This window comes from Osmia bicornis, chromosome 6 (genome assembly GCF_907164935.1).
Source record: "Osmia bicornis bicornis chromosome 6, iOsmBic2.1, whole genome shotgun sequence".
NCBI classification, from domain to species: domain Eukaryota; kingdom Metazoa; phylum Arthropoda; class Insecta; order Hymenoptera; family Megachilidae; genus Osmia; species Osmia bicornis.
The window spans coordinates 11,272,007-11,286,103 of record NC_060221.1 but is presented as its reverse complement, the minus strand read 5'-3'; the positions used below and the strand labels follow the sequence as shown (position 1 = coordinate 11,286,103).

General features: G+C 43.9%; 3 protein-coding genes across 3 annotated transcripts; all 3 read right to left on the bottom strand.

The window, feature by feature from the left end:
* Positions 1–2,692: 2,692 nt before the first annotated feature.
* Positions 2,693–3,685, bottom strand: LOC123987897. Its single transcript, XM_046286215.1, has one exon. It carries the CDS (start codon positions 3,683–3,685, stop codon positions 2,693–2,695), a length of 993 nt encoding a protein of 330 aa, XP_046142171.1.
* A 50-nt stretch (positions 3,686–3,735) lies between these two features.
* Positions 3,736–6,364, bottom strand: LOC114882154. The gene is made up of 2 exons (XM_046286214.1): positions 3,863–6,364; positions 3,736–3,813 (listed from the first exon to the last, which is right to left on the bottom strand). The coding sequence occupies exons 1-2, from the start codon at positions 6,362–6,364 to the stop codon at positions 3,736–3,738; spliced, it is 2,580 nt and encodes an 859-aa protein (XP_046142170.1).
* Positions 6,365–6,610: 246 nt separating this feature from the next.
* On the bottom strand, positions 6,611–7,993 carry LOC123987896. The gene has a single exon (XM_046286213.1). The coding sequence runs from the start codon at positions 7,991–7,993 to the stop codon at positions 6,611–6,613; it is 1,383 nt and encodes a 460-aa protein (XP_046142169.1).
* Positions 7,994–14,097: the final 6,104 nt, after the last annotated feature.

Sequence of the window (14,097 nt, the reverse complement as noted above, 5' to 3'; positions counted from 1 at the left end):
GAAGAATAAAATAATTTTTACCAAAAAAAAATCCGACTTCGAAATGCACTAAAAAGTGTAAAATAATTTCTATTTCATTTATACCAGTATTCCACAGCTATTAATAAAATCTACTTAATCGTTAAATAGGATACTAAATACATTTCAACCTTTTCGGAGGCGGCGCAAAATTAAAAACTTTTCTTCTACCTGGAAGATCCTAGTTTAGGCGTCGGCAACCTGTGACAAATGACTCATTTGATAATTACAAGTAAATGTCACGTCCGGAAAATTTTGCAAATTTTTCCATCTCACGTTCCCTTATCAAGCCTTCGGGTTGTAGGGGTCTCTTCATGTAAGGAGCGTGAGGGGGATGAATCACTACTACATTATTTTAACTTTCTCCTCGACTCTGTGCTTTCCCATCAAACCTTCGGGTTGTGAGAGTCTTCTTCATGTGGGAAATGCACAGGGAAGAGTTTGAGTTTATAATTATTCTACTTTTGTCCTTTCTACCCTTTAATTCACTCTACCATTCCTCAATTCTTTTCTTTAGTTATTTACCCCTCCTTGAAACTGTCGTCGTGCTCAACTGCGTAGTAATAGAATCCGTGTTACAATTAGAAAAACTCGGCTTCGACCAAGGAGAGGTATCGTAAACAGCGTTCGCTGCGCAGTTAGCCAGAGCTTCGCATTATAGGGGTCTCCTCAGGTTAACTGCGCAAAAGCGTAAAGATCAATTTATATTTTAGGTTTTCACTCGATACCCTCTTCTCTTTTCGTGTAGGCGCCAGTCGGTCCCAAACCCGTATGTGCGAATTGAGTGTTGGAATGAAAGCATGAAATAGCATGAAATTCAAATATTCGAATGAGTGCAAATAGCGAAGAATGAGAATCCTCACCAGTGTTGGAGACCGGGGTTACAGGAATCACGGTGCAACAAGAATACTTTCGCAAACTGTTTTATTGTAACAGACGTAGTGATTGTACAGTAGACTCTGACAAAATCCGCCTCTTTCCCAAATTCTGCATCTATTTATGTTTACGAAAATGACAGTGTGGAAGGGTCAAAGAAAGGAAAGGACAAAGGTTGTAGGTGACTAACTGTAGAAGGCGAGGCAAGATGAGTACGAGGATGACTGATTGTTTATGGGAGATATAGGAGATAGGGAGTAGACGGAATGACTGTTGGTGTGATTTTTGCCCTTTACAGAAGATAGGGAAGATGGTATCCAACACTAGCGAATGTTAGCAAACATTCGAGAACTGTTTAGATGTTTCTTGGTACGCGTTCGCGATGTGAAGCCGATATTGTTTTTAGAACCGGTTGACACCACCACGAATCTTGTACCTCCTTATTATCAATCAAGACGCTAAGGATAATAATTCGCTTAAATATAGGTTAAATATGATAATATGTTTATTACAAGGTTGATATAAAATAGAATTATGACATAAGTGGCACGATGCCTGTATGAATTTACTCTACTGGTCGGAGAATCGAAGTATCCCGTGGACTCTAAGTTCGAATTATTCACGGCTCGAATCTGACGAAGACTGATCCGGTAAGACCTTGTGAATTGTCTGACGACTCGTGTTCGAATGAATGTCCGTGTCAAAAACGTCCAGCAAGAAGCCGCAGAGAGGTAGTCCGACGAGGTAGGCGTTGACCAAAAGGGCCAATTAGTAAACGTTTTGAATTTAGCTATTGGCGATAGGCTGAAGTGTTCAGCAAATCAGCTCGCCGGACATTTCCCATGTAAGCTGCCGGAAAACCCAGCAGGCTGCGGTGCATGTGGGAGTCTTAAGGTGCGTGTTTGCACAGAACCGGCGATAACTCCCAGGTAAGAGCGATTGATGACTCAGGTATAGGCTGTTTGCCAGATGCGAGCGAGTGAAGGCTCTGACGGTCTTGGTGACCGGTGGTACCTGGGACAGAGCGCAAGACGGTTCGAACCCTGTTGGGGTTGGTATAACTCACAAGACACATGCTCGGCAGGGGGTCCTGTTTATGACACGGAATGAAAGTTTGATGTTCTGCAGAGTTAATCTGACAAAAGGTTTTAGGCGTTCGTTTAGGCCAACTAGATATCTGTAGAAAGTGAAAGTACCCGTAAAAGATTGTAAACCGCGTGTCGCGAATTTTGTGGACAATACGAGTTCTAAAATCAACGTCCTGAGTTTTAGAACCTTTTCCTTAGAAATTCTCTTTACTATCTGGAAATTCCGAGTTCTTGAATAGCGATTGCCTTTTTCCGTGACAAGCTATGCCTCCGACCAGTTTAGTAGATTTCCGTATAATTGTGAATTATATTATTGACCGTGAATGGTCGTGCTTCTAAATTAGTATAATAAACGGTTGGTTATTCGTTCTTTTAGTTGTTAATCCTTGCCAGGTACGCTGAATATATTGAACAGGCTTAATTAAATTGCAGTGTTTTCATTACGGTCGACAAGAAGACCGTATGGTGGTTGATTGACAAAATTGTTATTGTGTACTTGACTGTTGTAGTTATAAATTCGCGATGCTGTGCAACATCCTCCCCCCGTTGAGAGGGCACCGATCAAATGATATTAGTATGTGTACAGCTGTCTGAGTTCGTATAGTGGTACAGGTCTTATGATCTAAGAATGGCTAAAGCAAAGATTATGACTCCAATAGTTAAAAGGAAACTTATGGTCTACGTATAGTTACATTAAATTAAATTAACATTCATGAATGATCGTCCATAGTCTGCTCATCCTGGTCTGTCTGGACGGGCAGGGGAACGAGTCGTTTTACGCTTCGATCTAGCGTGGTTTTGGCCGTCTTTATGGTGGCGGTCCGAATGATGCCATCGGAGCCGGGATGGACCTTGACGACTCGGCCTAGGGGCCAGTGCAGAGAGGGAGTGTTTTCCTCCCTGAGGAGCACGATGGTACCTTCGTTTATAGCATGGCCTCCTGTTGTCCATTTTCTGCGGGTGGTCAGCTCATTGAGATATTCTCGGTGCCATCTGGTCCAGAAATGTTGCTTCACCTTTTGGACGTGTTGCCAACTGGAAAGGCGATTCGATGGAGTATCTCTGAAATTTCTCTCACGCAAGCTAGTCAAGGAGTCGCCGATCAAGAAATGAGCAGGTGTGAGGACCAGGAGGTCGTTTGGATCAGATGAAATTGGAGTGAGTGGACGAGAGTTCAATATGGATTCGATTTCAATAATTAGGGTGTTGAAGTTCTCAAAGGTGAATAATTCTGCGCCTGCGACGCGTTTCAAATGATATTTGAATGACTTCACCGCAGCCTCCCAAAGTCCTCCAAAGTGAGGTGTCAACGGAGGGATGAAGTTCCAGTTGATGGCGCGTTCTGCGAGAAAGGTGGTGACCTTCTCGCGATGGTCGTCGGATTGTAGTAGTGCGCGTAGTTCACGTAGCTCGTTGTTTGCTCCAACGAAATTGGAACCGTTGTCCGAATACAGGTCCGTACAGAATCCTCTTCTAGCGATAAACCGTCTGAGGGCCGCCAGGAAAGCCTCAGTGGTTAACTCGCTAACGAGCTCCAAATGGATCGCCTTTACGGCGAGGCAGACGAAAACTGCAACGTAGACCTTGACCCGGTTGAGATTTCTATGTTTTCTTTCCTTTATGAAGAAAGGTCCGCAATAGTCGACTCCCACATTAGTGAATGGTCGAGATTCCGTGACCCTGGCTGTGGGTAGGTTACCCATGATGTAATCCACAGGCGGCGGTTGTGCTCGGCAACAGCGGACGCAGGTCTTTATGACCTTCCAGACCTGGTCTCGGCCGTCAATGGGCCAGTAGCGCCGTCTGACCGCATAAAGGGTGGCCTGAGTACCTGAGTGTAAATTAGCACGATGCTCATTTCCTAGTATCAATGCAGTGACTCGGGTCTTCGGCAGAATGATCGGGTGTCGTTGACCGAAAGGCATGAATGAATTCTTTAGTCGGCCACCGACTCGTAGAAGTCCGTCGCGGTCAATGAATGGGTTTAGCCGTTGAAGTCCGCCCTTTAATGTCTGGCCGTTGCCCGTTGTTAATTTCTTCATTTCCTCAGCGTAGTGCATTCGTTGTATTAATTTTATGATGACATCATGAGCGTACTTTAGTTCCGAGGCTGTGAGTGCTCCCTTTGCCGTGTGACTGTGTTTCCACCGCAGGCAGTATGCGATGACTCTGATTAGTCTTCCCCATGATGAAAATCGTTCGATGAAATTGACATCAGGACAGGTAGTGGTCAGGCAGACGACAGTTTTCTGCTCCGGAAGATCGTTTGGACATGATATGTTTCCGGAAGGCCAATGTGTTTCCTCTTCTTGTAGCCACCTCGGTCCGTGGTGCCATATTGATGGTTGTAAGAACTCCTCAGGTGATCGGCCTCTGGAGATGATGTCTGCGGGATTGTCTGCGGTTGGGACGTGTCGCCAGTCTTCGATGTTCGTGTTGCCTTGAATTTCAGCGACTCGATTCGCGACAAAAGTTTTGAGTAAGTGTGGCGATGTTCTCAGCCAGTGTAATACTATGGCGGAATCGGTCCAATAGCAAATGCGATTAATGGTGACGTGTAGAGCCTTCTGTGCTGTTGTGGCTAATGAGGTTAGGAGTATCGCTCCACACAATTCCAATCGTGGAATTGACTGGGTTTTTAGCGGAGCTACCTTAGATTTTGCCAACAAGAGTTCAACCTGATAGTGACCGTCCGCATTCCTTGACCGAAGGTAGATGCAGGCTCCATATGCTCGTTCGCTGGCATCACAGAAGCCGTGTAACTCGATGGATGTTGGTTCGCTGATGAGTGTATTCCTATGAAACGTGACGTTATTTAATAAAGATAATTGCGTACAAAACTGCACCCATTCTGTGTGTACGGTCATTGGCAGCGACTCGTCCCAATCAATCTTCATTGTCCAGATCTTCTGCAATAAAATCTTCGCGACAATTATAACTGGTCCGAGAAGGCCCAAAGGGTCGTAAATTCGCGCGATGACAGAACTGATAGACCGTTTGGTAACGGACTTCGTGGGTATGATATTGGTCACGGAATATCGAATCGTGTCATCAGTGGAATCCCAAACAACCCCTAAAGTTTTTATTGTCGAGGACTCTCCCAGGTGAAGCCTCTTATTGATGTGTTGTTCGGGTAATCCATGTAAGAGTGGCTTGTGATTTGAAGCCCACTGTCGTATTTGTAGCCCGGCTGAATTTAATAACTGGATCATTTGGTCTCGCAAGGCCAAGGCTCCCTGTACCGTTGGTGCTCCAGTTAGTAGGTCGTCTACGTAAAAGTCCCTTACTAGACTCTGCGCAGCATCAGGAAATCGGTGTCCTTCGTCTTGAGCCAATTGCGAGAGGCAGCGAATGGCCAAGTACGGAGCGGCGGATAGTCCAAAGGTGACTGTGTTTAGTGTGTATGTTTTCAGATTGCCCGCAGGATCACGCCATAGGACTCGCTGAAATTTCCGATCCTCGGGGCGGACTAGAAATTGTCTGTACATCTTTTCGATGTCGCCATTCAGGACGTACCGGTGACTTCGGAACCTAATGAGGATATATAATAAATTGTCTTGAACCTTTGGCCCAACGTGCAATGTCTCGTTAAGCGAAACGCCTGTTGTTGTTGCTGCGGAGCCGTCGAACACAACCCGTAACTTCGTAGTGTCACTGGAAGTCTTAGTGACCCCGTGATGGGGTAGATAAAACCCGTCGTTGATTTCGTCGGTGTCCTGTACCTCTGACATGTGCCCTAGGTCTTGGTATTCCTGCAGTACAGACCTATATTGTTGTGATAAACCTTGGTCGTGCTGCAGCCTGCGTTCCAAAGCCAACAGGCGTTTTAACGCCCTAGATTTGGACTCCCCAAGTTGCGGCAGCTTGTCGTTGAACGGGAGTGCTACTACATATCTGCCATCGGAATTCCTGTGAACATTTTGTTGGAAATGTTCCTCGCAGAATCGTTCGGCGTCAGATAGCCGTTGGATTTGTGGTCCCTCTTCTAACTCCCAGAAACGCGCCAAATCGTCCTGTACTGTCGTTGTCGCATGACAGATCGTGCTTTGCGTGGGTTTGGACGCTGGAGCACTCCCCCCGATTATCCATCCTAATCTGGTTTTTTGCAAGAATAAATCTGGACCGTTGGGAGGTGACAGATTTATTTGCCCGACACTCAATAAGGACAATGCTACTCCGGCGCCTAGTAATAGATTGACAGGTGCAGGTATGTGAAATGTTGGATCTGCTAATTGTATGTTTTTCGGGATATTTATAGGCGTGCGGTCAATAGGTTGGTCTGGAATGAAGGCGGAAATCGTAGGTATCGTTAGGAAGGTCAATGTTCGGTTGTACGTGTTGGTTTTAGATTGGATTGTCGTTGTAATCGTATGCTTTGACATTGTGGTCATAGTATTGAGTGCTCCGATGGGAATTGAACACCTTCCTAAAGGGATGTCTAACCTTTTTGCGAAAGTCTCGGTCATAAAATTGGTCGAGGCACAAGTGTCAATGAGTGTCCGACAAGCGACAGGTTGATGGTACCTGTTCAGAACATAGACCTGCGCGGTCACTAAAAGGTCTTGCGTAACGGCGTCGACTACGAAGGCTTTATGACCGCTTATTCCCGTTGGAGCTTCCGGTGCTAGTCATCTCGGCTGCCGCGTTGTCTCCGTCGACTGGGAAGACTCTGACGCCCTTCGCGGGGTGGGTTCCGCGGTTGTGATTGTTTGGTGGAGTAGCGTGTGGTGCTTCTTGCGGCATATGCGACACGTGCCGTGTTTGCAAGCGTCCGCGTTGTGGCCGTCCCTCAAACAATTATGACACAATGAAGCTCTATTTACAGCTGCGATCCTATCACGGACCGACGAACCGTGGAACTGCTCACAAAACCATATTATGTGATTTTTGTCGCAGACCGGGCATCGCCTAGGTGGAGCTGACATGTGTTGCCTGTCGTTTGTTCTATGGTCCTCGTACGGGTGTTGGCGAGTCTTAGTGGACAGAAACGCGTGGCCTCTCGATGGTCGATGTTTCATGACCCGTGGATTTCCTGAAGGACCCGATTCACGAGGTTCAGCGGTTGGAGCTGCCCTCGTGATTGATGTTCGCGCACAATTAGCCCGTTTCTCGAGGAACGCGAGAAGATCGGTATACGCCGGTACCGTCCTTTTGTCCTTGAGCGCCAGTTCCCAATGCCACACCGTGTTTGAATTTAATTTAGATAAGATCATGGATAGTAGAAGACTATTCCATGAGATTACATTTTCGCCCAGACTCGTCAATGCGCGTAGATGCTGGTTCACGTTATCTACTAAATCGCCCAAGGCTTCCGGTGTATCCCTTATGAGTTTTGGGATATCCCGCAGCGCGTCGCAATGGCCTAATATGACGCGACGTGGACAGTCGTATTTTTCGCGTAATAATTCGATTGCATCGTGATAATTCGCGTCGGTGGTGCTTAACGCCTTGATGCACGCCGCGGCCTTACCGGTTAAGGTAGAACGTAAATACTGAAACTTCTGTACCGGTGTTAAATCTTCGTTACGATCGATCATTGAAGTGAAGATATCATGAAAGGATGACCATTCTTCTATTGTCCCGTCGAAAGTCGGCAGGCGCATCTCAGGTAGTTTAATGGCCATCGGTGCCGATGCGGTGGATGCCGGGGACGGATTAGCGGCGCGTGTCGTGGAACCTGTTGGTTGTCCATTATGCAACAGACGATTTGCCCTGGCTATTGCGGTGTAGTAGTCGTTTTGAATTTGATATCGACGCGGTTCTTCTGATTCGTCGAGCTCTTCGAGGGCAAATTGAAGGTCGTCGAATTTCTTCCAGGTCTCATTTAAGCCGTTCAAATGGGTTTCCAATAAGAACGAATCGCGTGAATCAGACTCCTCATAATAATCGAGGAAGGTCTTCAAAGAGGAAATCTGCCCGAGGATGTGACCCCGTCTACGCCGCAAGGTACCGATATTCGATCCGCGGGTGGCGGTTTGCGCGTGACTCGAACTCGCGGAGTTGTTAGGCATCGTGATGCGTATGAGGAGATAATTTGACGGTGAAACAAATTAACGATCCTACCTTTGTCGTATTAGATTGTTCGTAACGTAACTTAACTCGTATCCCAATCCCTTGCAGTGTGTAGCCGTTGTGATGAGACCACCCTTGTCGTGGAATGCTCGGTGACAAGCCGTGACTTGCTTCTGTTGATGTGGGTGGCTGGGATATTGTCCGAGTATCGCCACTCAATAAGTTTTATGTTCGTTGCACTCACTGTGGCACTTAATCCAATGTGGCACTGAGTTGCACTTAGTTCGTAATACACTGAATTGCACTGTAATCCGGATATCCGGCTCGAAGGACCAATGTTTCTTGGTACGCGTTCGCGATGTGAAGCCGATATTGTTTTTAGAACCGGTTGACACCACCACGAATCTTGTACCTCCTTATTATCAATCAAGACGCTAAGGATAATAATTCGCTTAAATATAGGTTAAATATGATAATATGTTTATTACAAGGTTGATATAAAATAGAATTATGACATAAGTGGCACGATGCCTGTATGAATTTACTCTACTGGTCGGAGAATCGAAGTATCCCGTGGACTCTAAGTTCGAATTATTCACGGCTCGAATCTGACGAAGACTGATCCGGTAAGACCTTGTGAATTGTCTGACGACTCGTGTTCGAATGAATGTCCGTGTCAAAAACGTCCAGCAAGAAGCCGCAGAGAGGTAGTCCGACGAGGTAGGCGTTGACCAAAAGGGCCAATTAGTAAACGTTTTGAATTTAGCTATTGGCGATAGGCTGAAGTGTTCAGCAAATCAGCTCGCCGGACATTTCCCATGTAAGCTGCCGGAAAACCCAGCAGGCTGCGGTGCATGTGGGAGTCTTAAGGTGCGTGTTTGCACAGAACCGGCGATAACTCCCAGGTAAGAGCGATTGATGACTCAGGTATAGGCTGTTTGCCAGATGCGAGCGAGTGAAGGCTCTGACGGTCTTGGTGACCGGTGGTACCTGGGACAGAGCGCAAGACGGTTCGAACCCTGTTGGGGTTGGTATAACTCACAAGACACATGCTCGGCAGGGGGTCCTGTTTATGACACGGAATGAAAGTTTGATGTTCTGCAGAGTTAATCTGACAAAAGGTTTTAGGCGTTCGTTTAGGCCAACTAGATATCTGTAGAAAGTGAAAGTACCCGTAAAAGATTGTAAACCGCGTGTCGCGAATTTTGTGGACAATACGAGTTCTAAAATCAACGTCCTGAGTTTTAGAACCTTTTCCTTAGAAATTCTCTTTACTATCTGGAAATTCCGAGTTCTTGAATAGCGATTGCCTTTTTCCGTGACAAGCTATGCCTCCGACCAGTTTAGTAGATTTCCGTATAATTGTGAATTATATTATTGACCGTGAATGGTCGTGCTTCTAAATTAGTATAATAAACGGTTGGTTATTCGTTCTTTTAGTTGTTAATCCTTGCCAGGTACGCTGAATATATTGAACAGGCTTAATTAAATTGCAGTGTTTTCATTACGGTCGACAAGAAGACCGTATGGTGGTTGATTGACAAAATTGTTATTGTGTACTTGACTGTTGTAGTTATAAATTCGCGATGCTGTGCAACATTAGAGACGAAGGGTCATACGGGGTAATAAAAGTCATTGTATCGAATTCCAAGAATTACCTGAAACTAAGACCCAACGGTACAATTTTGAACAGAAAGAACGTTCTCGAACAAAGTTCGCTACAAGTACAGGAATGAATATTCGAATATCGAACAATTGAATACTGCTGAAATTATCAGTTAAATCATCGTATGCTATTATGATTTTTAACGAACAACTTGCGTTACCACCGCATTTCGTATTGCTGATCGGTTTCTTTGCGAACAAAATAATTATGGATAGAGCTGATTGTTAATCAGAAATTCCATGATCGCTAATCCGTTAATTACACATAATAGTTTAATATTCATAATTCATGTTCAGATTTAAATCATTAGATTGTTAATTATATCATTCTTATGTTTAATATCGAAACTATTGATGAGAATAGAATATTCTGGAAATCGTACGGCGTAGAACCACCGAAAAGCCGTTAGACAAAGACAGAACACCAAGAAAAAGAGAAAGCATGATCTAGAGGAATTCGCCTAGCACGCACCCTCAACCAATAGCGACGCACGTGACGCTACCGTCATGCGCTATGATTTGTCGAGATGTCCCCACGCAGGACATCGTCCTCGCGACGCGCCCTTCCGACCAGGATCGCGATCGATTTTGATCACTCTTCGTCGAGCAATCGTGTAAGTGCGTGACGGAAGCCCGTGCGTCAAGAGAAAGCGTTGTCGTAGTACTTGGAGGAATTAGCTGCGCGGCAAGTCCTATCCTTATGCAGAATGTCGCGAGGGTGAATCACCAAATACGCGGCAAAGACTCAGTGACGCGCATGTAAAGCTTTCAAACTCTTAAATTATTATCTTTTCTCTTTCGTATTTCAATCCGATTTGACCGCGATTATTTTCGAATTAAATTCATTCGCGTCGTTAATTAAATTTCTCAACTCGTGTAATTGTTCCTTGCAATAAATACGGTCAATCGCGTGCGCGACAAGTGCGTGTGCTACGAAAAATTCTATCATCCCTCTTGGTGTTCCAGATCTCTCGTCGATTTTTCAACGAACCATCATCTATCTAAAAGCGACTTTTCCTACGTTGTATAAAACATCGTCACGGTAAGCCTGTCATTTACTAATTACTCGAGCACGGCATTGCGATCGGTTACAATAAGGCAAAACGGGCGATCTAAGAAGCCCTTTTGGGTTATGAGAGTCTTCTTCATTTTAGATCGTCCCGTAATATCGCAACCAGGTACCGTTTATAACATATATTATCCGTATTTCTTTGTTTAATTTTTGAAACGATTGCTTCGACTACGAAGTTTAATCGAGGGTCGACCTGTAAAGCCTTCGGGTTGTGAGAGCCTCCTTCATTCAGGTCGCACCTTCGCAGGTAGACACCCCCGATTTTTCTTGTTTGTTTTTCCTAATGCTAGTCAAAGGTTATTCATATGTAAGTGAATTTCATTTAAACGATAGTCACTACGATATAGTACAATAAGCATCTTTACCCTTGTAAATTTTAATTATAGAATTTCGATTTAGTTAATGAACAGATTTTTCACCAAAGTCTCAATCAATATCTCAAATTTGTTTCTAATTTCAATAGTTTTGAATTATATATATATCTTTGCACGCTAACCAGTTTATTTATTTTTGCACTTTAATACCTATTCTAACTTTAAAATCCACGCACACCAACGCACTGTTTTGATACGTCCCTAGGTATAACCCATTTTCGTCTTTCGCTATTTCAATGAGGTCTTACTCTGGAATCCGCGAAACATCAGCGTTTTCTCGCTTACCGACGGCCGCGATACGAAATCAGGGAACTCGCAGAATGCGATGGCGAAAACCCTTTGCTTGCAGGTTTTCGCAAGCAAAGAGCGTGACCTACTCCCCTTTTGGGAGTATAAGTTATCGGTGCAACGCAAGTACGCCAGTTCTGTGATAGCGTAAAGCAGAGACGAACTTCTGCTCGTTCGCGACCCACGTTTTGGCTACCTCGAAACCAGGAAGATCATCAACGACGTGCTCGGCCGACGGTTCAACACGAGTGTATCGCCATGGTCTGAGATAACAGACCCATAATTGGACCAAGTCCAGGAGTGCACCCGTGTGCTGTGCAGGACCACCACCAACCGCTTGCATCTTCCAAGGTCGAGTTGTAGCCACGCGCCGCGAGTCTAGTGTTCCGTCGAATCCGCGAACTAAGTGTAAAGCGAGACCTTGAGTGTGAGTGACCGACGCGTGCAAGGAAAGCAATTGTTGACGACACCCGAAGACAGCGAAGGGTATGTAATAGAAATCAATCAGAATATACATACATGTTCGAATAACCACATACGCGTATTTTGATCACTGGACTCCCCTCCTATATCCTTTATCTTTTGAAAGCTAGGTCAAGGTGCGCCTTAGCGCTTAAAGCGGCAAAACCCGTATATCTTATTTATCATATAATACACGCCCCGCAAAACGGGACGTAACAGTTTCAAGGAGCGACCCGTACGGGACCCAGAGCACTGACGAACTCAACGGGAAAACAATCTAAATCTAAATTTTTCCGTCTTCTATTTTATTTTATTGTCCTGATGGTAGAGGACGTTAACGCGTCAGAAACGATTAGGACCGGTGACAGCGATGCCCCCATCGCCCAGAAATTTGTAGTAGGAAATAATCTGACATCTAATTAAACTCCCGCAATTTTACGTTGCGCCCTCGCGCAACGTAACATAAACAATATTCAACGGGAATCAACATACCCATTGCGGATTAGCTATACTGCAGTTCACGGAAGACCATACTTAATTCGCGCAGCTTACTAGGTCTAGGGACACTTTTAATAACGTGTGTGATTCCCCTCTACAGCTTGCTTCTTACTTTACGATCATATAATTTTTTCTTTGAAAAATAATAGGAATTTCATTGTATCGTGTATTTTTACCATATCATTATGAGTTATCGTACGTCATATATTTCTGGCCACCATTTATATGATCGCAAAGTAAGAAGCAAGCTGTAGAGGGGAATCATACACGTTATTAAAAATCTCCCTAGACCTAGTGAGCTACGCGAATTAAGTATGGTCTCTCGTGAACTGCAGTATACATGTACATCAGAAGTGCTGCCAACTTCTGATACAATCGTTACAATTACAAATGTTTTCTGCCGTATCTATAACGTTTCGAATTTTTTTTCTTACGACTTATTAATTACTAAGTTTGCCATACCGCAATCAAATCGTTATTGGCAGAATCATATATTCGGGTATTTTTAATTTTGCGCCGCCTCCGAAAAGGTTGAAATGTATTTAGTATCCTATTTAACGATTAAGCAGATTTTATTAATAGCTGTGGAATACTGGTATAAATGAAATAGAAATTATTTTACACTTTTTAGTGCATTTCGAAGTCGGATTTTTTTTTGTTAAATATTATTTTATTTCACACTTTTTAGTGGAACGAGCAGTATTTACAGGATACCGTAAGATGGTTTACCATTCTTATTGGATAATTACAATAACAACAGTTATTAACAATAACAAATTCCATAAATTTTTGCAAGTGGAATCATCGCAGAAATATCTGCTATTAGATGTGAAAGGTGTTACGAGCAATGTGTTTAACGTGGGCATTTTGTAAAATGACCGGACATTGTGTAGATTACAAGGGATGGAAAAAGAACCGAATCGGCTTGTTCCGAACTGATTCTTATTCGGTTCCGTCACTTAGAACCGGTTTCGATTCATGAAATCGGTTCCATAACAGAACCGCCCTAAGAACTTCCCGTCGGGTCTTTTCGGAGAACTGGTTCCGCTCTAAATATCTATCCTAGGACCGGCACTAGAACCGATTCCTAACCGGTTCTGTCACTCAGAACCGATTCCCGATTATGGAATAAGAGAACCGCATTAAAATTCAACTATCGTTTTTTCTCTGAGAATCGGTTTCAGTTTTAAATGTTTATCTGAAAACTGGTACTATAACAGACTTTTTGAGTTTCTGTCACTTGTCTAGCAATTCTGCAAAGCTAATTCTCGGTCTGCGTTAACTTTTCGTATATTGCGTTATGATTTGATTTAAGTCGTTGTCAATGTGGTTGACCTACGTTTCTGCCACTACAATCTCATAGAACAGAGTAGCGTATTATGATGGTGCCGTATCATTTACAACGTCTTATTCACTCAGCGTACAGCACTGAACTTATGATAACTAATGCCGTCGGAGTATACTGCCTCGATTTCGGGTAATTGTTTTGTACATAAGCATGCGGCGAAGTTAACGCTTTGAATATTTCTCAAAAACATCAAGATAGCGGTAGGATTTCTAAAGAGGAGAGTTGACCGTTATTTCTCAAATAGCAAAAATTATAATACTAAAAGAAGAAGCAATTTAATCAAATTTGAAATGATACAACAAAATATATATTTTTTCGCTGGATTTGCCAATGCATAGTGGAACGTTGCATGTATTACAACATTGTATGTATGATTATATTAAATATTGTTATAAC